Source organism: Pyrus communis, chromosome 2 (genome assembly GCF_041283825.1).
Source record: "Pyrus communis isolate YQ-2024b chromosome 2, ASM4128382v1, whole genome shotgun sequence".
Taxonomy (NCBI): Eukaryota; Viridiplantae; Streptophyta; class Magnoliopsida; order Rosales; family Rosaceae; genus Pyrus; species Pyrus communis.
In genome coordinates, this window is record NC_142566.1 from 1,295,457 (window position 1) to 1,319,685 (window position 24,229).

Below are 24,229 nucleotides of genomic sequence, written 5' to 3' on the forward strand. Positions count from 1 at the left end.
TAAATGTGGATTTAAAAGTCTTTTGCTAAAAGGATAATTATGTGATTAATATTTTGATTAAAAGGTGGGTGGAAAAATAAGACAATGGGGTGATTTTTGTATTTTTTTTTAATAAGAGATTTTGAGTGCAACTGCAAATGCTCGTAAGTAGTTGAATTATTAGTAACTCGTATGTTAACGTAAAATTTTTGGAGTTTAATTACCATTGCTCAAAGTAATCAAATGTTATCAACAAGCAATTTAGTTTGACTTTACCCAACCAAAAAAAAAAAAAAAAAAAAAAATTGGGAGAGGAAGGTTTCAATCCTATCAAAGAAACAGAAAGGTCCCAACTCCCAAACAAAACAAAAGACAAGGTTTGATAAAAAAATAAAAATCAAAAGCCAAGGGGTTTAAACCTAATCCGAATTCGAAGGGTTTTAGAAACTGCCAACGGTATCTTCTTCGTTACCCTAAAACCCTAGCCATTTGAATGTAGTCCCTGAAATCCCCAATTCCAATTCAAATGCTTCTTCTTCTTCACCAGTAAAGGGGAAAGGGAAAAGGGTCATGGCTGCACTGGCTCACGCCCTGCTTGGCGTTCCATCCCGTTGTGGTCTTTGCCGCGCCGTTAATCCCAAGGACAATTACAAGCTCTGCGTTTGGGGGTTTTCCAGAGCAATTGCTTGCTATGGAGTCTCCATTTCTAGTGTTTCCACGAGGAAGAAGGATGGTGGTAATCTCACCGGCCCTTGGGCACTGAATGCAACTGACGCCCTCATCGTCGTCCACAATGCTACAGCTCGCACCACTGTCGAAATCCCCGTTACCTGTTATCAGGTCACTGCTTCATTCCACTGATAAATTTATAATCTTTAATCTTTCTCTGTTTAGTGATAATTTGGTGAATTGGGTACTGATTTAGCTGTAATTTGTGGACTTTCTGTTGTTCAATCCTAAGTTTTACATGTAACATGTGTGGCGAAAAGCGTGCTTGTACTTTTGTATATGCTCTAGTATGAACTGTGTTTTGAATTTCAACCTGTCCGTATAGGCCACTGTCATATATTTGTTCATCTGCCAGAAAGTTAATACATGCAAAAAGGGATACATGTTACCAGATGTTATGTTTGTGATTGTACAGTCTAATAGGCAAATGAACGGTGTTAGCTAAAATAATGAGCTTTGATGTTCTTTTTTTTATATTTTTTTTTCAATCGTGTCATTGGATTTACAGATTGGATGTCTATTATTATGCTGCCAATGATGAAATTATTTGGAGTTTTGAGATTCAGTATGTTCCTGTTATTTCACTTCTCTACCCGTTTTGTAAATGGATGTTTTGTCTGGCCGCACTTCTAATTTTGTTCATTCTTTTCCTCCCATTTCCCATATTGGTTCCTTATCTATAGTTTTCTATGCAGAAGAGAGAGAGCTTGAACAGTTAAAAATGCTGTGATTCTAATAGTAGTTGTCAGAGTTCGTATATTATATGAAATTTTTGTTTTGTTTACTTGTGTGAAGATGATTGAGAAATGCATTCCTTGTGCTAGCATATCCATATTTTCTGAAATTTCTTATCACTCTGCATTTAGCTTAATCCCAAATCAACTTGCAGCTTATTGGTGTTCCTGAACAAGCTGAAAAAGATGTGGTTGTTGAAGCAGTAATTGATTTGAAGAGTGCTAAAATTGATGAAGGTTACACCATGGATGCTATTAAATCTCGCAAGGTAGGGAGTAGGGACTTGACAATGTTAATGTGTTGCTTGTCCGGTCTTAAGAATTCATTTTTATTCCTTATAGCATGTAATAAAAGCCTTCTTCTTAGTTGTCTTTTCGGTTCCTTTACAGGACCTTCTAATGAACGTGAGAGAGAAGCTTATTTTTGAACCAGAATATGCTGGTAGTAAAAAGGAAAATATCCCACCTAAATCCTCCCTTCATATCCCTTGGGCATGGCTGCCAGCTGCACTTTGCCTCCTTCAAGAGGTTTGGCTTGTTTTTATACAATATACTTGGTTTAGTGTAGGCTTAGCTTTCACTTTTCAGCTTTCAGCTCTTTTTATTTTCTTTTTAATATATTGTTAAAACTCTCATTTTTTTTTTTTTTTTTTCTGATTTTTATTATTATACTTTGTAGTGATTTGGCACCCTGGTTTTTGTGTATGGCCCATCATTTGTTATGAATATTAAGTGTGATATTCTCCCCCCTCCCCTCCCTAAATCAAAAAGGTTTTGAAAGATGGATACTATTGGATTTCTGTAATCCAGGTTGGGGAAGTAAAGCTTGTGCAAGACATTGGTCAGGCAGCTGTTCAGCATCCAGATGCTAAGCCGTATACTCACGATCTTCTTCTTTCTATGGCACTAGCTGAGGTAAGGAAGGTCAGAAAATAGGTTAGGATCTTGTACCATCCGTTTTGTTGGAGTGTCCTTTGCTTACCTTAAGTGTTTTATTGAAGTGTGCAACTGCAAAAATTGGTTTTGAGAAGACCAAGGTGTCCCAAGGATTTGAAGCTCTTGCTCGTGCTCAGTGTCTTCTAAGGAGTAAAAAATCTCTTGAGAAAATATCGTTGTTATCTCAGGTAATGCTCACGTGTTCTATAAGGCATTTCTCTGTTCAGTCTACTTTATCCAACTAATAAATTTCCCTAAAAGGAATAAAAGAGAGTATTTGCATGTTCTGTTTTGTCAACATCATCACTGGTAATACTGTTGTGCAGATTGACAAAGCTAAAGCTGTATGTGAGTGTCTGATTGCATCAAAAGGTTCTGATCTGAAACTTGAGGAAGCTTTTTCTTTGTTCCTTCTTGGTCAGGTATGTGCTTCTTTTTCCTCCCAATCAATTATTTTGCTCTGTTTCGTAAGATATTTCTGGTATCATGCGTAAGCTGTGAATTTTTTTCCCTTTCAATGTGTTTTTTTAAGCTCTCTCTCATGTTTTCTCAATTCAATACTTGATAATATATTGGTTGCCAGGGTAGTGAGGCTGCAATTGTTGAGAAGCTTCAGAAGCTGGATGTGGACAAAAATAAGTTAATACAATCTCTATGTAAACAAGGCAACCTCAAACAAGCCCTGCAGTTCCTTCCGCACGAGCCTAACCCCTCCCAACAGACCTATGAGCTCTTACTACTCTCTTGCACTCACCATAAGTCTCTCTCTGATGGGCTTGACGTGCATCGTCACATTGTTGATGGTGGGTGGGACCAAGACCCTTTCCTGGCCACCAAACTCATAGAGATGTACTCAGCATTGGACTCTATTGATAATGCACGTGAAGTGTTTGATAAAACTCGTAAAAGAACTATTTATATGTGGAATGCACTCTTCAGAGCTCTTACATTGGCGGGTCATGGAACTGAGGTGCTAGATTTGTATCGACAAATGAATACAGTTGGGATTTCGTCAGATCGGTTTACATATACATATGTGCTCAAAGCTTGTGTTGTTTCTGAGTGTTTGAGTTCACTCCTACAGAAGGGGAAGGAGATTCATGGACATATTTTGAAGAACGGATATGGGGCACATGTTCATGTTATGACCACTTTGTTGGATATGTATGCGAGGTTTGGGTGTGTTTTTTATGCTAGTAGTGTATTTAATCAGATGCAGATTAGAAATGTGGTTTCATGGAGTGCTATGATTGCATGCTATGCAAAGAATGGGAGGCCTTATGAAGCCTTGGAACTGTTTCGGGAAATGATACTTGAGGCCCAAGATTTGTTTCCCAATCCTGTCACAATGGTTAGTGTGCTTCAAGCTTGTGCAGCGCTTACTGCTTTGGAGCAGGGGAGGTTCATTCATGGATATATCCTCAGAAGAGGTCTTGATTCAATCCTTCCAGTTATGAGTGCTCTTATCACAATGTATGCGAGATGCGGTAAGCTTGACTTGGGGGAACGAGTTTTCAGTTTGATGAATAAGAAGGATGTTGTTTCGTGGAATTCCTTGATTTCTAGTTATGGCATTCATGGATACGGAAAAAAGGCAATTCAAATTTTTGAAGACATGATCAATCATGGAGTTTCACCAAGTCGCATTTCATTCGTTAGTGTCTTGGGGGCTTGTAGTCACGCAGGTCTTGTTGAAGAGGGGAAGATATTATTTAATTCTATGGTTAAAGAACATGGATTATATCCCAGTGTTGAGCACTATGCTTGTATGGTGGATCTTCTTGGTCGTGCCAATCGGTTAGATGAAGCAGCTAAAGTAATAGATAATATGCGGATTGAGCCAGGGGCTAAAGTTTGGGGTGCTCTTCTTGGATCATGTAGAATACATTGTAACGTTGAGCTGGCAGAGAGAGCAAGCAGAAGGCTATTTGAGCTTGAGCCTAGGAATGCTGGGAACTATGTACTTCTAGCTGATATTTATGCAGAAGCCAAGTTGTGGGATGATGTAAAAAGAGTGAAGAAGCATTTAGAAGCTCGAGAACTCCAAAAGGTCCCAGGTCGGAGTTGGATTGAAGTTAAAAGGAAGATATACTCATTCATATCCGTTGATGAGTTTAACCCACAGATGGAGCAGCTCCATGCATTGTTGGCTGAATTGTCAGCAGAGATGAAGGATCAAGGATATAAGCCGCAAACCAAAGTTGTCCTCTATGATCTCGATGAGGAAGAGAAGGAACGAATAGTGTTAGGCCATAGTGAAAAGTTAGCAGTTGCATTTGGACTCATAAATACCAAAAGAGGGGAAACTATTAGGATTTCCAAGAACTTAAGGTTATGTGAAGATTGTCACTCTGTTACGAAGTTCATTTCCAAATTCGCCAATAGAGAGATTCTGGTTCGAGATGTGAATCGGTTTCACCATTTCCGTGACGGGGTTTGTTCATGTGGAGATTATTGGTAGTTGCGGGCAGATATTTTTTTCCTAATATCAAAAGGGGAGAATTTTGAGGTTTATAGAGATCTTAAGGATGTATAGTGTATACTAGGAAACACTTTTACACATTCTTTCAATAAACTCTTTTTTCTGTTTTCTTATTCATGTCGGTTTGAAACTCTCTAGTTTGTATTCTTATTTGTACTCAACTGGATTGGCATTCATAAATTAAACAAAAATGCTACTCTTATCATATTTTTCACTTTTGTTAGGTCCAGAGTTCGATTATTCATTCCCCCAATATCGCGCTTGTATAAAGAAAAAAAAACTTCACATAATTAAACAACCTTTTTTAAATCGAGCCATCAAGAGTTGAAACAACATCTGAACATTCATGCGCCATCGAGGATAAATTTAGAAAATCCAAACATGAACAATGTAATGTCCAACGTTTCTTGTGAGAGAGTGCAGAAACAAACACTTGAATTCAAAGCTGGAGGAAGCCCTTCTCTTTGAGGCTTTCAATAGTGTCCCTAAGACTTACTTCCAATGGAAGAAAATCAACTCCCAAACTTTTTGCTTTTTCCTTTGATATTTGAAAGCCTGGTTCACAAGGTTTGTCATCCTCACATCTGCCGAACTATGAAAGAAACAGATATTTTCCTTAGAAATTTACCTCATTCAGCGACCTTTGATCAATGACGTACTTAACGAATATAAAAACTGGGAATTTGATCGAAAGCAATAATTTGAAGATCAAACCGCATAAACTTGAAGAAACAAAATACAAATTTGTGGGATTTTGCAAATGAAAACTTACTTTTCAGGTGGGAAAAAAGTGGGATGGAGTTTATGCAAAATATTCAAAACCTTGGACACGGGTGTAACATGACCAACGAAACAATATCTGCCACTAGCCGAAGGGACTTCAAATGCTTGAACATGAGCATAGGCAACATCTCTAACATCACTAGATATATAATTTGAACTGATTACATCGTGGACATCTGCATTGAAACGAAACAATTAAAACTTAATTGCTAGAAACATTTAAAACTTGCATTACAAGAATCATCTAATTTGCTAGGAAACGGCCTGTGAGCTTCTACAAACAGTCATGATCTGCCCTAACCAAGAAAGAGAGAAAAAATCCGGTTGCGGAAGTGCACCATTTTTGAGATTCAGAATCATCTTCACAGTGAGATTAAGAGTTGGCTGTAGGAGCGGACCAATCACATACGATGGGTTTATTGTAACCAAGTCAATCCCATTTTCTTTGGAAATTTTCCAAGCAGCCTCCTCAGCTATAGTTTTTGAAAGAAAATACCATTCCTGCAAAAAATTAAAGAATGAAAGGTAAAAACTTGGAGGAAAATAATACGTACGTATGGGAACACACAAGCGTACCTTCAACTGCGCACAAACAGCTTGATCCGAATACCATGTTTCGTCAACTACCACATCAGGGTTCAAAGGTCTTCCATTCACTATGACTGCAGCCATAGAAGATGTTAAAACCACTCTCTTGACAGTAGGAAATTTTACGCACGATTTTAGAACATTGAGTGTTCCCTTGCAGGGCCAATTAGTTCTGCCTGAGACACAGAACGATAGAATCGTTTCAAATAAGCATACTGAAGAGAGAGAGAGAGAGAGAGAGAGAGAGAGAGAGAATCCGCATCATTGCGTAACCTAGAAACTTAATAAAGAATTTCATGGCCAAAACACACTTTTAGTCCTCCTAATTTGCTAGGGTTTCCAATCTGATCACATGCTAACACTTACCATCTATTTGTACCATCATTGTATCATCTCTCTAATAGAGGCAAAGTCCAACAACACATGTGGGTCTCATCTCTAATAGAAAGATAATACAAAGAGATAATAAGAATAGCATTTTCGTATATGAACGTAAAAGGATGAAGTACCTGCGGATCAGCGGCTGAAAATTGTACAGGCGATGCTGTATGAAAAACACCTTCACATCCATCGACTGCAGCGTCGAAGGATCCTTCTTCTAATAAATTTGCTTTGAACAATTGAAGCCTTTCTTTTGCTCCATCAAGTGAGAGCAGGTGTTCTGTTTTCTTTGAATCATCTACATGCACACAAAAAACATTCAAAATATGTCCTTCAAATAACCAATTGCCATTCAACACTTAAAAAAATATTATATTCTTAAAAATACTATTCCTTAGTGTAGATAATATCGCTTATTCAAAAAAAAAAAAATATATCCATCTAATAATTTGTGATTTAGAGAAAAAAAAGAAAAGAAAGTGTTTTGTGCCCCTACCCATAGCATAATTTTTACATCTTCCTAACTCTTTGTTTTTACATGAGGAAAATGATTTTCACACATTTTTTTTTTTTACATTTTGCATATTCATATTTATTTCTCTCCTTAATTCTCTTTTGATATATTTAATCTAAAAATTAAAACTAAATAAGTGTACAATAAAAGAAAAAGGTGTGCAAAAGTCATTTTGCAACTTACAAAATTACCTTCTACTTTCTAGGGTATACTCTACAATGTGGTTTTACGACTTCGAAATACTTTATTTCTCAAAGTTTTTTGAAAGATCGTCCATGCAGAAGATTTAGTAAAATTGGAAATCGACGAGTCAAGTGTAATCGAATAAATAGGTGAGCACATCATTTTCATTTAAAAAAACTCTTAAATGATTATGATAAAGGTTGAATAAAATAATGAATTACTAAATCCCGTTATATGAAACCTTAGGCTATCTCTAATTGGGCGGACCATAGGGTCATAGGCCAAAGAATAACCCTGTTTGGCACAAAACTCGTCTTCAATGGAGGTCTAGGGGACCCACTAAGCCAAAATCCAGCCATATGGCTAGCGGACTAGCCATTCTTAGCCAGCCAGCAAGCTCGTTTAGTTGGACCCAGCTGACATTTTTTTTTTTAACGAAATTTGAAAAAAAAAATTATGAATTATAATTTTTTTTCCCTATAAATACCTAAGACATTTCTACACCATTTCTCACATTCTTTTCACCCTTCCATACTATTTTACCTCATTTTATTTCAATTCTTCACATTCTATTCACCTCAAACACTTTTTTCATACCCCCCCTCTTACTCTTCCAATAATCTTTCCTTTAATTTTTTCACTAATTTTCAAATTGCTACATCTTCAAGTGGCACTCAAAATATGTCTAGAAACCTTATTTTCATATAGTAATTTAATTCAATTAACTAATAAAATGAAAGAATAAACTTAAAATAATAAATTATTGAGAGGGCTAAAAAATAGTCTCCTTCGTTTGGAGATGGTATATAAATATGGTTTGACACTGTTCATAAAAAAATAATTTTTTGCAGGGCTATAATCTGAATATTTGGGGGGGGGGGGGGGTGCGGCGCTAAACATAGCCCCTTTGGTTAGAGATGGCCTTAGGTCTTCCACACTAGGCCGAAAAAAAAAAGTTTGAAACTAATACATTGAGTTCATATAAGAATTACATTTATACAATGAGTCAGAAAATGTGAATGTGATACTTATATTGAACGCATAAGTTTAATATATTAAACTCATGAATGAGATACTTATAAACTAGTAGGTTCTAAAATATAGCTCTCACAATTACTGAACTCACATTAGTATTATAGATACCAAACTCAAATTATCTAAATCTTATGTTTTTTTTAATATAATTTTTTTTATAACAAAAATAACTAATTCTTAGTCAAACTATTGTAGAAAGCATTTTCTAGAATAAACAAACCCAACTTGCATTTCATGGCACTATGGGGGGAGAAAATTTTCATTATGCTCGAAACATAGATGGTATAACACATGTTATTATATAAGTGGAGGAAAATTTTATTTTCTAAATTGTTAATTTTTTTTAACACAAGTACCTTACCACTTATATAATGACATGTGATATACTACTGGTGTTCTGGACACACTAAAAAAATCTCTCGGCCGGATGGATGACTGGGTCGGCCTAAAAGACATTATATTATATATTGTATATTGGTACTGCCATAATTCTTGGACACTTCCCAAATTCAATCCATGTCTAGCTTTCTTCGGAATTTGAAATTTCTTATATACGTACGTTATGTCCGAAACTCAAAAAATGGGGATGATTTCAGTTGAAACTTGAAAATACAGATCAACTTCAAGTCAAGAGTAAAATGATAATACAAGTTCATTGTTGTAACTTGTAAGTTTGTAAAAAAAACATTTATTTTACCACGCTGAAAAGTACATCCAAATTTTGTTATAAAAAATCTGAATTTTCCTTAGAAAAGCATTGATAAGTCTTTTAAAGAGAAATAACTGAAAAGCGCTTTTTTAGAAGATAAAAACTGCTTTTAAACTTCATGAAGACTAGCAATTTTTCGTTAGAAAACATTGTCACAGGTGCACTCTAGATCTGTTGCAATCGCTTTAGGCCATAAATTTGTCAATTAAAAAAAAAAAAACCCAGAATTTAAAGGGTGAAACATATTGAAACAGCTGCTGTCTATATATATACATATGTATATATTAATATGAGTAATTTTATTAAGAAAGAAACTAAGAAAATGGAAGGGAGGGAGATATATATACAGTATACTGACTTGGTTCACGAACAGTGGCTTTGACAATATAACCTCGTTCCAGTAAGAGCTTCACCAGCCATGCTGCTATGTAACCGGAGCCTCCTGTTACACACACCACCTTCCTCATCCCCTCTCTCTTGATCTCTCTCCCTCTCTCTCCCTCTCTCTCTCTCTCTCTCTCTCTCTCTCTCTCTCTGTGTCTGTGAAAGCTCAGAAAAAAAGCTTTATATTTAGTTTTGCCAGAGTTGTTTTCACGGTGAGGTGAGGTGAGAGATCAGAACGGTCAATAAAGGCAATGTCAGCTAAACACAAGTTACACAATGATATTATTGGTAATGTCTATTGTATTACTTTGTTAAGAAAGATTCTACTTCGTGACCGGCCACCTAGGGCCCACATTCATGAGGGGCCTTTTTTTTAACCATATATATAAATTTATTACAAATTTTGTGTCTGTTTATATAAGAAGTTTAAAGACTTTTAAGTCTTTGTCAAAATACAATACCCCATTGCCTCACAAAACAAGTTTTTTCAAAACTAAAGTTGATCAAATCTTATCTTCGATCAGTTATGTAACAAGAAAGAATGAATGATTTTAGCTATTTTATAATTGAAAAAGAACTAGTTAAAAAATTAGATTATGTAAAATATAATTAGTACATTTACGTCTAAAAATACGAAACATGTAATATTTAAGTAATGTTTGATATTATTTTTCTTTTGATATTAGTTTTTAATGATATATAATGTAAAAGTAGACTTTTTAATGGATTTAGTGAATTTTTGTTATCAATGTACAAACGGTTAGAAATCAAATAATTCTAGGGTCCTATTTTGAAGGCTCGTTAAGACCCCCAAATCCTCAGGACCGGCCTTAGACTAATTGGAAAAGAAAAAGCAGTCGTTGATTCTGTATAACATAAAATCAAAATATTTCGAGAATTTAATATTGACACACCTAAACAACTAGTACTCATCTCTTGTGAAATATATAAAATAAATTGCATGCCTATAGCATGATGATTATTTTAGAATGGCAATTACAGATTTCTTATAAAAATAAAGAGTGAATATTTGTTTACCACCTTATTATTAAATCAAACTATATATTTGGAGAATTTAATATTGACACACCTAAACAACTAGTACTGGTCTCTTGTGAAATATATAAAATAAATTGCATGCCTGCAGCGTGATGATTATTTTAGAATGGCAATTACAAATTTCTTATAAAAATAAAGAGTTAATATTTGTTTACCCCCTTATTATTCATCGTTATATATTTTTTAATTTTGAGATTTGTATAATAAAAAATTAGATCAAACTCATTCAACTATAATTACTGGATATATAGTGAGCATAGCTGTCACTTTAGGTTGATGAGCAAAATATTTTTTAAAAAATATAAAAGAGAAATTGCATGCATGATGATTTTTTTTGCTGAAGACCTTTTTCTAAAGGAGTTGAGCACGAAATCTAGGGCTCAAATAGTGGCGAAGCCACGTGAGGGCGAGGAGTGACGGCCGTCACTCCTCTCGCCGGAAAACAAGCCTGGAGCAAAGGTTTAGCCCCTCCCCTCCTCGGAAACTAGATTGGTTCAGCCCCTCCCTGTTCCGGTGCACTGGTTGGCTAATGGCGCGGAAATGACCTATTTTGATGTTTTGGGGCTTCTCAGGGTAGGAATTGTGAGGAGGTTTGGATTGGATTTAGAATTAGGGTTTTGATCGAGGATTGGGGTGTTAAATTGGGGGAATTGGGGGGTTTTGGGGTCTAATTTGGTGGTCCAAAGAATTTGAAGGGTTGGAGGGAGAGAATTGAATTGGCAGGCAGCAGTGATGGCGATGGTGGTGATGTGGATTCGTGGTGGATTGGCGGTGGATGGTGGTGAGATTAATGTTTGATTCTGATCGTGTGGGTAAAGGTTTTTAGATGGTTGAAATGAGGTAGGAGTTTATAGGAAACAGGACGACACCTGCCAAAAACATACATCACACATTGATTAAGTAATTAAATGTGGAGATGCATAGTGAGTGCTCATTATTAAGAAGAATTGGTGATCTTGCAAATGAGTTGGTGAAGACCAGGAGGTATGCAAGCTACATGTTAGTGTATAAGCTTCTTACATTAGCTTTGGTGTTACCAATTGCAACTGCTTCGGTGGAAAGAGTTTTTTCTGCTATGAAGATTGTGAAAACACGATTGCGTAACAAAATGGGAGATCAATCGTTGAGTGATAGCAAGTTTGTTTACATTGAGAGAGATGTATTTGCTTTTATTGATAATGAGCCTATTATGCGACGTTCTTATGATATGAAACCTCGTCGGCAACAATTGTAATTTGTTTGTATTGATAAATTACAGAAGACATTACTATATAAAAAGATTTGGTTGTTGCTATTCTTTTGAACCTTGCACTCTTTTAACTTCGCCCCTCCCCCCATCAATTCCTGGCTTCGCCACTGGGTGCAAACATAAATTTTCTTTGTCCTGCTACAAACCCTCTGAGAGTTTTATATTTTATTTATTTTAGTTTAAGACCACAACAAATTCTGGAGTGTTGTGATGCTAATATGCGTAGTATTAATAAACAAAAATAATGTTATGACATGATTAGATTGGTAACTCCCATGTGTTCATATTACAATCAACATTGTGAGCGAAGCAGATTTCGGACTCTCATATTGAGTGGAACCTACTGCTGTCCTATACAAGAATGGAATAATATCTAATATTTTACCACATAGTGTTTCTAAATTAGAAAAGACTAATAACTTAATATTGTGGTTTAGTTGTATTTATTTTCAGTTGTAAAATGATAGAAATTAGATTCTAGTGAATGGCGAATTCGAAATATTTATTCTTTTATCTTTTAGTGTAAATATTCGTTGTATAAATAAAAATGACCAATAAAAGAATATATAATATATAATATTCTTACCATATTGTATAAAAGAATTGGACTAAATATCTCATATAGGATCTAATGTTTTAGAGTTGATGATTTTGTTTCGTTGCATATGCTTGTGAGTTATTATACCCCGCCGTTTTAAAGTTTCTAAATTTTGGTTTTGATACATAGCAGTATTTTGCATTGAAGGGGTTTTGAAGTTTTTTTTGTTGCATGTGCATCCCTTTCAACTATTAAACACAATTAATCCTCCTTTTACCTTGCACAATTTATGGGAAGAGGATCCTCTCCGGATCTACTTTATGGAAATTCTAGGAATCCTGATATCCTAACCGTTCATCGTACATCGCGCGGCCAATTTTTGTCAGATACTATTTTTGTTTAATTTTAAATAAAAAAAGTCAAATAATTTATGTCCGCACGATCACAATGAATGACTAAAATATGGGAATCCTAGAATCCCTACAAAATGGATCCACATGGGATCCAATTTCCAATTTACGTACTAGTAAAAAAAAAGAAGAAAAATTGACCACAAAAAAAAAGAAGAATGACCAAGACGTCGTTTGGGGGTTCCAAATTGTGTGCATCAACGATTTATTCAACTATTACTTGTCTTTTTGCACTTTTTAAAAAGATTTGTTCGCCTTTTGCTAAAATAATCAATATTTTCAAAAGAACAATGATGCAGTTCGAAGTAAAAGAATTACAACGGTAAATACTTAAAGAACTAAAATTTGGAATTCACCGTTTGTTTAAGAGAAATACGAAAGAGTTATTTTATTAAAAATTGAATTGATGATTTATAATGAGAACATCATCGACTGAAATAAAACATTTTCGACTTCGTTGGGCATATTAAAAGCTTAGAAAATTAAAACGACATTAATCAGTCGAAAATCAAAAAATCCAAAATTCATTGCAAATTTATTTAGCAGTTTTGGAAGCCTAAACAGTCATTTTTGACCTTAAATACAACGGAATCATAATCTTGTTCTCCTCGCGATTCTCCTAAATAAAAGTGAATCCGAGTACCATCTTTCTTCCATAACCACATCAGATGTTAAGAGGGGTCCAATCATCTTTACTGAAGCCATAGAAGATGTTAAAACCACTTCTTGACAGGGAAATTTCATGCATGATTTTAAAACATTTAAATGTTCCTTTAACTGCAGGGCCAACCAAGTCTGCCTGAAATACGGACAAAAACATTCTGGCTTTACATCATAAGTCTTGAAACTACATCGATTTTCTTCAACTACCTGTCGAAAGACCCCTCTTCGACTAAATCAGCTTTGAACAATTGAAGCCCTTCATTTGCTCCATCAAGTGAGTGCAATTGCTCTGTTTTCTTAGAATCATATTCTGTGACATAGACAAACAGAACTAGTGAATTGAACTAAGATTGCAGCAAGGCCTTTTGAGATAAAACCTCTAACCGGTTCCATCGGATGGGCGGAAGAAGTTAGAGAGGATGTGGGCTTCAACACAGTTGGCCTAAAGGTTTGCCTGATATGACAAGTAGATTGCAGAACCACAATTGCCTCTCCAGATCAAGATTTCAGAATATGACTTGGATCCTATAAATTGTTCTTTTTTTTTTTTTTTTTTTTTTTTTTTTTTTTTTTTTTTTTTTTTTAATTTTTATAAAACTAGAACAGAAACAAAAACAAAAACAAAATACAAAATAGAAAATCCAGACTTTGAAAATGAACAATAACAAACTAACTGTTAGGTAAGTTTACTAACAATACTTACTCGGATCACAAACAATACTTTTGACAATGTTCGGGCAAAGATTTCTCTAGAGAAGGCTCATCAGACCTCAGAACAGCTACCCAAGAGATTGGCACTTTGAATGTATAGTTGGGCTCTTGCTTGCTGAGATGTTACAAGTAGAGAACAAAGTTAGTTCTGAAAGGTGCCTTTATAGGGCCTTAGGTGTAGGCCTTGAGACTCACAATCAAAACTAACTAAGTGCTAGACGTGCCATTGCTATCTCAATATAGCAGATGTATAACAAGTGTGTTTTAAGTTCATCCAAGTTACTTCAAACTTATTATCAAAGGATTGTCGTGGATGGGTCAAGTCCACATTAAGTTCTTTTTCTTGCCTTGTAAACAAGGACTTTTAGTTCATGGTCTTGTATGTTCGAAATGGAGGGAGTCCAGAGCCCCTTAAGTCATTTTAGTCCTAGATTGCTTTTAATGAAAACAATATTCATTAAACTAACCAGATCTAGATGCAAATAAGACTCTTATAATAGAAAAAACAAATGGAAATGACTTGAATATATGTTGGAGAATACATTAAGTAATAGATCTACCAATTTAGAGAACAAACAAAGAGTTTTGGGCAAGATTTCATCTTGTCTGGCAAGGTTGAACTTCTTGCAATCACTTCATCTTGAATTTACAGGGTTTTGTATACTAAAAAGGGATGGATGGTAAACAAGTTTACACAAGGGAATCGATACTACACCAGTGAAGAAGGTAGCAGAGCTTTTAAACTAAACAAAAGATATCTTTGGGATCATCCTTAAAAGGACTAAATCTGGGCTGAGTTTAGCTTTTAGATGCAAATCTAGCTTGAGAGCAGAGTTTGTATGTTTGTTTGTTTGATTGGTTGAGTGTCCTTATCTTTGGGCCTCTTCCCCCTTTTATAGGTAAATTAGCCCGACTGTTTGATAAGAGCATATTTAGGCGACTTACTTAGCTTGTTTTTGTGCATTTATATTGTTAATTCATAGTTGTTTTAGTAGTTTAAGCCATTTTCGTGTGTTTTTAGGTTCATATGGCTAAGGAGGCAAAAAGATGCATTTTGGAGCATTTTGGAGCAAAATTGGACTTGGAATGGATAGCTTATGTTTGGAGCAAAAGGAATGGACGAAATTGAAGACCTAATATCAAAGGATCCTACCTATTCTAGGTCACAAAACTTGCAACCTTAAGCCATGCCGTGTGTCCCCTTATGTTTCCCTTCCTTGCCGTGCAAGGAAGGGCTTTGTTTCCTATTCTAACTACTTAAAACCACATTTCTTTTCACCCTAATCTCAGCCACACCTCACACACCTTTCCAACCTAATCCACATGTTTTCCCATTCTTTAAATCATTCATCATTGCACCACACTCCAAACATTGCCGTCCATCCCCTTGCAATTTCAGCCATCCCACTTCATCATTTTAGCCACCATGACATTATTCCTTCATCATTGCACATGCATTCATCATCATTCACCCTAGCTTGCAGCCACATGCTTTCCCATTTCTTTAAATCAGCCACATGCACCCAAACAAGCCCTTTGTGTCGTGCCTAGCTCACCATTCCAGCATTCATACACAATTCACTCCATTCCACACATCCTTGCCGTGCCTTCATTCCAAATTCCAGCATATATACAAACCTTCCTTCACCATTCCACTAAACCTATCATTCTACATCATCCATAATCCCCAAAACTATCCTTAGACCTTGTGCCGCAACAAAGAGGAAGAGAAGAGGGCCTAAACGTTCATACAATTCAAGTTTGAGTTGTTGGAATGTTTAGGTGTTTCTTTTCCTTTGATTTCAATGTTTAATTTAAATTCTCTTTGTTTTGTACGTATGAGGAACTAAACCCCCCTTGGCTAGGGGGGGATTCGAAATATATGTTTATGCTTGCGATATAATTTGATTACTTCTAATTACGTTTCATAAGTTGTGAATTCAATTTACTTATCTATGTGATTTACACTTATTTATGTATGTTTCTTGAGAGTGCACGCTTGATTTTCATGCATGAATATGACGCTAGAATATAAGTGAGTTTCACCTAATAGTTATGAACTTATATTCACAAGTAGTAAAAGTTGATGATCTCAATTGCGTTAAGTAAATTCTTGGCATAAGTTTCATGCAGTTCATAGTAACGAGTGCTTCGTCAATGCTTATGGTTTTCAAAGAACTTAATGATTCTTGCTTGTATCTCTATTATGCAATTCATATAGGGAACTTGTGGGGAATGTTTTGGGTTGTCGTATGCAATCATCCAATTCAATAACGTTAGGAAAATCTGAGGGTTAATTAGTGCAATTCACGGTTAATCTGGGGCGTTGAGAATTCATGGTTTATTGAAAAGCAATTGGAAATCGTTTTATATGCAAGTATAACATGTATGGAGATGAACCCCTTAGCTAACTTCCCATCCATTCAATTCCATCAAATTCATATTTACATTCTGCTTTAAATTGCAATCTGTGCATTTAGTTTAATTTCATCCAAAACTCAATCCCCCTTTACTTTATTGTTCAATTTAGTTAGAAATCAATTTAGTTTGTGTTTTTAAAGTATTTTGAGTCTTTTGGTTTGTCTTAGTGTTTTAAAGTTTAATTTTGCATTCTTTGAGTCTAGTATAGTGTTTTATATTGTGTTTTTATGTTTTTGAGTCAGTTTAGAGGTTTTAGCAAGCCCTCCTAATCCCCGGTCTAGAACGATCCCTACTTGCATCCTTACTACAATTTGACAACAAGAGGGTTAATTTGTGTGCTTAACTATTTTCGCATCACTGTTGTAACTTTGTCTTTGCCTGAAAGCACTTGGAGGGTAGTGAGTCATTAGCTTTTTACTTGAAATGCCACTAGAAAGTGCTTTTTGGTTGGTAGTAGGTTAGTCTCCATCACTTGTCACTTCAATGGTAAACACATGGCTTGTATTTGGCTGAGAAGGCTTCGATTTTCCTTTGGGCTCGATGCTGGGCTTCGGGCAAGTCTTCTTTTAATTGACATGCTTGGGCTTTCCTTCATTCAAACCCAGTGTTCAAATATTAACCCAAACAGTGCCCCATTTAATCATTGTTGAGTCTACGAATTGAGGTGTTAATAATGATTGAATAGCCGTCATATGCATTTACTTGGGACTTGCACCATTCTGGACAGCCATTGTCTAACAAAACCATTGCACTGACCCATGATTTCCAACGTTAACTAACCATTTACTATATAATCCCCACTTAAACTCTTTCAGCCAAATACCTTATCAATCTTCAAACCTTCCAATTCCCAGAATTTCCAGAATTCCCTTGTTCTTCAGTTCTTGCTTCTAGTCCCAACTTTCTTCCTATCTTCTTCTCAAAATCACCAATGGCACCCAAAGTTGTTCAAACTCAACCTTCTTATGAAACTGGTGAAGGGATTTCCACCATGCGCCGCTTGCTCAACGACTTTCATTGCCCTCGGGCTGGCCTGCATACCGAACTTTTCTTCAAGGAGGGATGAGCGCACTTCTTAGGACCTACATGGACATCTTCAGTCCTTATTGCAGAGGAGACCAACATGCCTAAGGAGAATTGGTATACCCCCAACCCATTTCAGGCCAAATTGGGCATTTCGTCTTCTAAGTGGTCCAACCACCGTTGCAACTTTCCTCTAATGAAGGACGAAGCCTGGGCGCAATGGGTCAACGAACTCGAGCCCACCTTCAAGCAAAAGTGGATGAACGATGGGATATATGAGCTGATAATGCTCTCGAAGACCACCGTTATTACCAAGCCTAAGCTGCTCATAACGGTTATTCTCTTTTGGAACTTAGGCACCAATACCTTCAACTTTAGGATGGGCCCTATGTTTCCGACCATTCTCAACATAGTGCAGATCTTCGGACTAAGGCCCTTGGGAAGAGTGGTGGATGTCACCCATGACTAGGCACCTCATTCTCGTTCGACCGCTGAGAATTCAAGCATCTTTGGTCCCATGATTCAATTGGAGTATAACTCTGCGACTTTCAAGAGTTCTTTCACGAGTTTTATCCCGTTTGCCAACAAGGAATTTGGCCCATCTTCCTCTAATGCCAATAAAGACCAAGAGCACATGTACTTTCTACTGTACTGGCTCAACAAACATGATAGGATTGCAGTGGTTGACGCTTAGATTCAAAGATTGGAAAAACAACTCTCTTCTTTGAAGGCTGAGAAGATGGCCTTGGCTATTCACCTATTTCAAAAAGTAGAAGAGATGGAGAAGATTTCTTAAGAAGTAGAAGATTCAAAAGCCCAACTTGCTAATAACAATATGTATTTAGGAGAACCAGGCCGAATTTTCACCATTATGCAAACTTACTATTCCAAAATAGTTGCCTTGGCCGAGGATGCAAAGTTGTTAGGCTAGGATCAATTGTAACCATTTTACATGAAATAAAATATACTTCTTCTTCATCCTCTCTTGTTTCAATTCTTGCTTTTCATTGAAGTTTTACCGATAGTAGTCTAACTTTAACCTCTCTCAAATTGCTTATATCTCCTCAATATAACAATCTTTCACATCCCATAAAGTTGGATGGTATTTCTTTAAAAACTTAGCATTAACTGGTTGTTTTTGCAAGTTTCCCTCCAGATCTGTCAAGTAATATTCTCCCTTATCTAGCAGTTGATTGATAATGAAATGACCCTCCCAAGTAGGGCTTCACTTTCCAGAGCCCCTAACTTGAGCTCCTACAGGCAAAAATGCCTTCCAAACTAATTCTCCTTCCTTGAAGTTTTTCAACCTCACCTTCATATTGTATGCTTGGGCAATAACTTTCTTCCCTTCTTGAATTTTATTTAAACCTTTAATTCAGGCTGTATCCAAATCTTCAACTTCTTAACACATAGCCTGAATATATTCTTCACTGTGCAACCTAAATTGGTTTTGAATCCTAACAGAACTCACATTTATCTCCATAGGGAGCACATTATCTTGCACGAAGGTTAGGGCATAAGGAATAGTTCCAGTTCCTGCCCTCTTAGAGGTTCTATAAGCCCACAAAGTGTCTCCTAACTTTTCATGACACATCTCTAAATTATTTGCCACCATTCTTTTAATGATGTTCACCAAGATCTTATTGCTAGCTTCTGCTTGACTATTTGACTGGGGGTAGTAAGGACTAGATTAGATCATCTTTATCTTGAATTTACTTGCAAATTCCTCTACCTCTTTTGAAACAAAAGATGGCCCATGATATATGACAATTGTCTTAGGCACCCTATATCTGTGTAAGGTCTTGGTTTCAATGAACTTCTTGATTGCAATTGAAGTGATAGTCTTCACAACTGATGCCTCCACGTACTTAGTGAAATAATCTGTTGCCACAATTATGAATGTGTGCCTCTTGCTAGAAGCTAGGTAAATTTGCCCGATGAAGTCCATAGCCCACCTTCTGAAAGGCTAAGGCTTGACTACATGGTGCACTGGTACTGAGGGCACATGTTGGAGACGTCTATGTCTTTGGCATTCTTCACATCCTTGGGCATAGGCCTTGCAGTCTTTCTCCATGTTGGGCCAAAATTAACCATATCTTCTAAGTAACCATCTCATTTTGGTTCTAGCTTGATGTGCTTCACAGATTCCTTCATGTACTTCGACCATTACTCTCATTGACTCTTCTTGGCCTAAGCATTTTAACAACAATCCACCTGGAGATTTTCTTAGTAGACTTTCCTCACACAAAACATACTTAGTTGCTTGTTGTCTATTTCTTTTACTTGTGGGGAAAGAAGGATTTTTCAAGTATTGAATAATGGGTGATCTCTAATCTTCTATTTCTGGATTTTTAGCCATCACATCTAGGCTAAATCCTCTATCAAAGATGGATGAGAGATTCCTCTTTTGCACCTCCACTTCTACCTCGAATCTTCTTTCTTGGATCTACACTCCAAAAGCCACATGTGCCATCTCATTGGCCATTGCATTTGATTCTCTAGGGATATGGCTGACTGTTACCTTATGGCCCCAATAGCTTAATAATTAAGTGGCTGCCAAGTAATAATCATCCATAGTGATTTGCCTGCACTTGTAATCTCCATTTAGCTGATTAATCACCAAACACTTTACTTCAGTTGCCCCTAACTCTATTAAGATTTCTAGGCCAATTATCAGTGCCTCATATTATGCTCAATTGTTGGTAGTCTCTCGATAATCTAGAAGAAATGAATAGCAATGGTGAGCACCTTTTGGATCAATGATGACAATCTCGGCCCCAACATTAGTTTGAGTGCAAGATCCACCAAAGGGTGATCCAGAGGCTAGTATTTATTTTTATCTCTTGCTGGATCGATTCCTCTTTGCCTAAGAAGACTTTGCTTGGGGGAATCCACACATTGGCTAATTCCAGAGTTCTTGGGATGTTGATAATCTCATCCTGAGACTCCTGATGCTCAGCCAAGAAGTCTGCAATTGCTTGTCCTTTGATCGTTCTTTGGGGCACATATTGAAAGCTGAACTCTGAAAGTGCTAGAATCCACTTTCCAATTCTCCAAGTTAGCATTGGATTTGACAACATGTACTTGATCACATCAACCTTGGCAATGATATGGATGTGGCAAGGCAACATGTAACGCCTTAACTTGCAAGCAGTGAAGTATAGAGCTAAGCACAACCTCTTCACTAGAGCATATCTTGTTTCTACCTCAGTAAGGATTCTACTGAGGTAGTAGATTGCCTGCTACTTCCCACCTTCATTGTTTTGAGCCAACAAACTTCCCATTGACTTTTCAGAGGCAGAAATATAAAGTTTTAAAGGCTTCCCTCTTTGAGATGACATGAGCATTGGTGGAGAAGTCAAATAAGCCTTTATTCTGTCAAAGGCCTTCTGGTGTGATGGACCCCACTTGAACTCTTTTTTGTCTTTCAATCTTAATAGAGGAGTCAGTAGCTGAATCTTACCCGCCAAGTTAGCAATGAATCTCCTCAAGAAATTAATCTTTCTTAGTAGCCTCTGTATTTGTACCTTGTTGGTCAGATGAGGTGATTCCATTATTGCCTGAACTTTATTCTTGTCAACTTCCATCCCTCTTTGATGAACAAGAAATCCCAAAAAGTTGCCCGACCTTACCCCAAAAGCACATTTCTTCAGATTCATTTTCAACTTATGGATCCTCATTCTTGTTAAGGCTTGTCTGAGGTCAACTGGGTGCTGTTCTTCAGTTTTAGACTTCACCATAATGTCATCAATGTATACTTCCATGTTATGGCCAATTAAGTCATGAAAGATGGCATTCATTGCTCTTTGATAGGTTGCACTAGCATTTTTGAGCCCGAATGGCATAACTAAGTACTTATATGCTCCAACATGGCCTAGGCACCTAAAAGGTGTTTTATGTATATCTTTTTTGGCCCCTTTTATCTAATTATAACCAGCATTCCCATCCATAAAAGATAGGACTTTGTTTTTTGTAAATGCATCTATGGATAGGTCAACCATGAGCATGGGGTATTCATCTTTAGGAGTGGCCCCATTAATATTTCTATAATCAACACAACACCTAACTAGATTAATTATAGCTTTTAATACAGGTACAATGTTGGCCAACCACTCAACATATTTGGCAGGCCTAATAAATCCAGCCTTCATTAGCATTTCGATTTCTTCCTTGACTTTCTCCTCGATCTCCTTTGACATCCTTCGTGGTTCTTCCTTTACAGGTTTATATCCCTTCTTAATAGGCATTCTGTGATATACTAAGGTTGAACTAAACCTGGCATCTCAGTATAATGTTAAGCAAAACAGTTTTTGAACTCGTGCAAAATGTTGTCTATTCTTGCCTGATCTTCCACTTCTAACAAGCCACTGATTTGTATAGGCCTTGGATCCTCCCCGGTCCCTAAATCAATGGTTTCTAAGGGCGCTTACACTTTTGGTGGTGGTTTGTCAGGTTCTGCACACAAAAATTCAACTAACTTTGGATTCTCGAGCAAATCTTCTGGCCCTTCCATGTCAGATATACATTCAACCATTTGTATGGCTGCCTCCAACTCCTTCCCAAAAAGCTCATTTTCACCTCTGTTCTGGCTACTTGAAGCTTCTTCTTCTTGTTATTTGGCCAAGCTCTCCCTTTCTTGCTTTTTATCTCTCCCATACACCAACAGTCTTTTGATTCAGGACCTGACTGCCACTACTTGGTCCTTTCTTCTTTGTTCTATCATTACCGGTGTTGGGGAGTTAAGACAATATGGGGTCTATCTCATTCCTCCTTTGTGAGGAACCATCCTTACTCCAAAACCTTTTGGGCCATCACTTTAGTCGGGCATCTGTTCTCGTCAGCTCCTAAGTATTGGAGAATCCCAATACTAGGATTGTAAAAGCTGGCTTCTGCAATATTGGTTACGGGGAGGAATGGCCACGTCTCGACTTCCATCATCTCCCAAAATCCTGGTCTCATGGCTTTTTCCTCATGGTAAATTGCTATATGTTGGTGTAATGTAGATGGTACAGAAAAACTTTGATGAATCCAATCCTGGCCTAGCAAAGCTCCATAAGTGAAAGCTAACATGATTTGCTTGGAACCTAAGTCAACTTCTAATGGCAATATCCCATGAGTTCTAGTGATGACTCTAGAAAAACTAGAAACTATTAGATCCATAGGGATGAGATCTTCCTCACTTATACACACCATTTTCATCTGCTTATATGGCAACACATTGACCGCAGCTCCAACATTAATCAAAATTCTTTTGAAGGGTACTTCTTCCAGATGAGCGGTTACATATATAGGCTTAAGATAGTTAGCTAAGGCTATACTCGGGCGACTGAAGACCATTCTGTCTGAGTATATTCTCTCAGGTTCTTTCTTTGCGAGGTTCGGGCAAGCCTGTTCTGCCCGACTCCTCTTTTCCTTCTTCTTCAACACTAACATGTGTCATCATATGTTCTGTTGCCAAGTAATCACTTTCCATTGTGACAAGTTTATCAGGCTCGATACAAAACATGGCAGATAAAACATATGTCATGTTTACGTGAAAGTTGCTAGGTTCAAGTAAATCCTCATTCTTGCCCCCCCAATATGATCCATGAATTCATCTAACCAGGCCTGTGTTTCTTTTAGCAACATCAGTTTGGGCAACCTTTCTTCCAGAGCTATACCAAAGTTTGGCATTTGTTCTGAAACTTCACAAAGATTATCAACTAGCAAAGGTGAGGGTATTCTCCTTTAAGCGAGATAGTTCCAAAACATATTGGCTCCGGGCTCCATCTTGGGGTTGACATCATCACCATGTCCTCTTGAGCCCTCCTCAAGATTCTGTATTTTCCTAGATGAGGGTTTTGTAGTCCATGATCTCTATCTCCTTCAGTCTTGCTATTTAGCTTTTTCTACCTCATTTTTGCTCCTCCAGTGAAGTTGATTTCTTCCCCCATGAGATCCATTATCAAATTTCACATTTTCAGAGGTTTCTGATGTAGTAGGGACTTTGAGTGAGTTCATATGAGCTTTGTGCTGTCTTTGGACTCTCCTAGTCATAGAAGCTCCCATCTCCTTAATCCTAACATCTTTACCTACATAACTTGGCTAGGGAGGTCTTACGTCCACCTATTTTGGTATTTTGGCTTCTTTATCTTTGACTTCTTTAGAGGCTTTGTAATCTCTGAATACTTCTGATAAGCCTTTTGGTTGAGAATCCCTTCCCAACCTTTGGAAAATATTCCTGGAAGTCTCTTTCTCAGCTGCCTACATGATGTTTCTATGGGTTTCTTGTTCTTTTTTCTGCTTTCTTCTAATCAACTCCTGATCAATAATTGCTCATGATATTGGGACTTCCAGCTCACACTCACACTGACATTTGCCACATAGCATTATCCCTTTAACTATGGTTGCTTTATGTTTCTCGGGCAACTTGATAGTTCATACTGTTGGTCTGTCAACTTGCTTCATCTCTGCTTTCACTTCCCAAGTGGCTTTTCCCTTTCCTTTTTCAGCCCAAGTCAAGTTGATCATTTTTATTGGGACTTCTGGGAAAAGATCTGGGTCAATCATCATATTGGCCTACGATTTCTCCAATAACAACTTTCCATTTACTATGAGGCATTGTATCCAGTCCCTGAACTGTAACAATTAGTAATGGAGTGGTTGAAGGTATAATGCAGCTTGCAGTACTTCTTTCCTTTTAGCTCTTCTGGTTTAGGCATCTTCTTGGTTATGTCGG

At 36.9% G+C, this 24,229-nt stretch overlaps 1 protein-coding gene and 1 pseudogene across 2 annotated transcripts; one reads left to right on the top strand and one right to left on the bottom strand.

The window, feature by feature from the left end:
- The first annotated feature begins 337 nt into the window (after positions 1-337).
- CRR2 (Tetratricopeptide repeat (TPR)-like superfamily protein) lies at positions 338-5,067 on the top strand. Its single transcript, XM_068488916.2, has 7 exons — positions 338-819; positions 1,598-1,711; positions 1,833-1,970; positions 2,253-2,357; positions 2,444-2,566; positions 2,705-2,800; positions 2,962-5,067. The coding sequence occupies exons 1-7, from the start codon at positions 550-552 to the stop codon at positions 4,837-4,839; spliced, it is 2,724 nt and encodes a 907-aa protein (XP_068345017.1). The 5' UTR covers positions 338-549; the 3' UTR covers positions 4,840-5,067.
- A 74-nt stretch (positions 5,068-5,141) lies between these two features.
- LOC137748737 (phenylacetaldehyde reductase-like) lies at positions 5,142-9,581 on the bottom strand (annotated as a pseudogene). The gene is made up of 6 exons (XR_015953592.1): positions 9,412-9,581; positions 6,741-6,910; positions 6,220-6,407; positions 5,982-6,144; positions 5,633-5,819; positions 5,142-5,444 (listed from the first exon to the last, which is right to left on the bottom strand). The product of XR_015953592.1 is annotated as a phenylacetaldehyde reductase-like (transcript).
- Between the last annotated feature and the right edge of the window lie 14,648 nt (positions 9,582-24,229).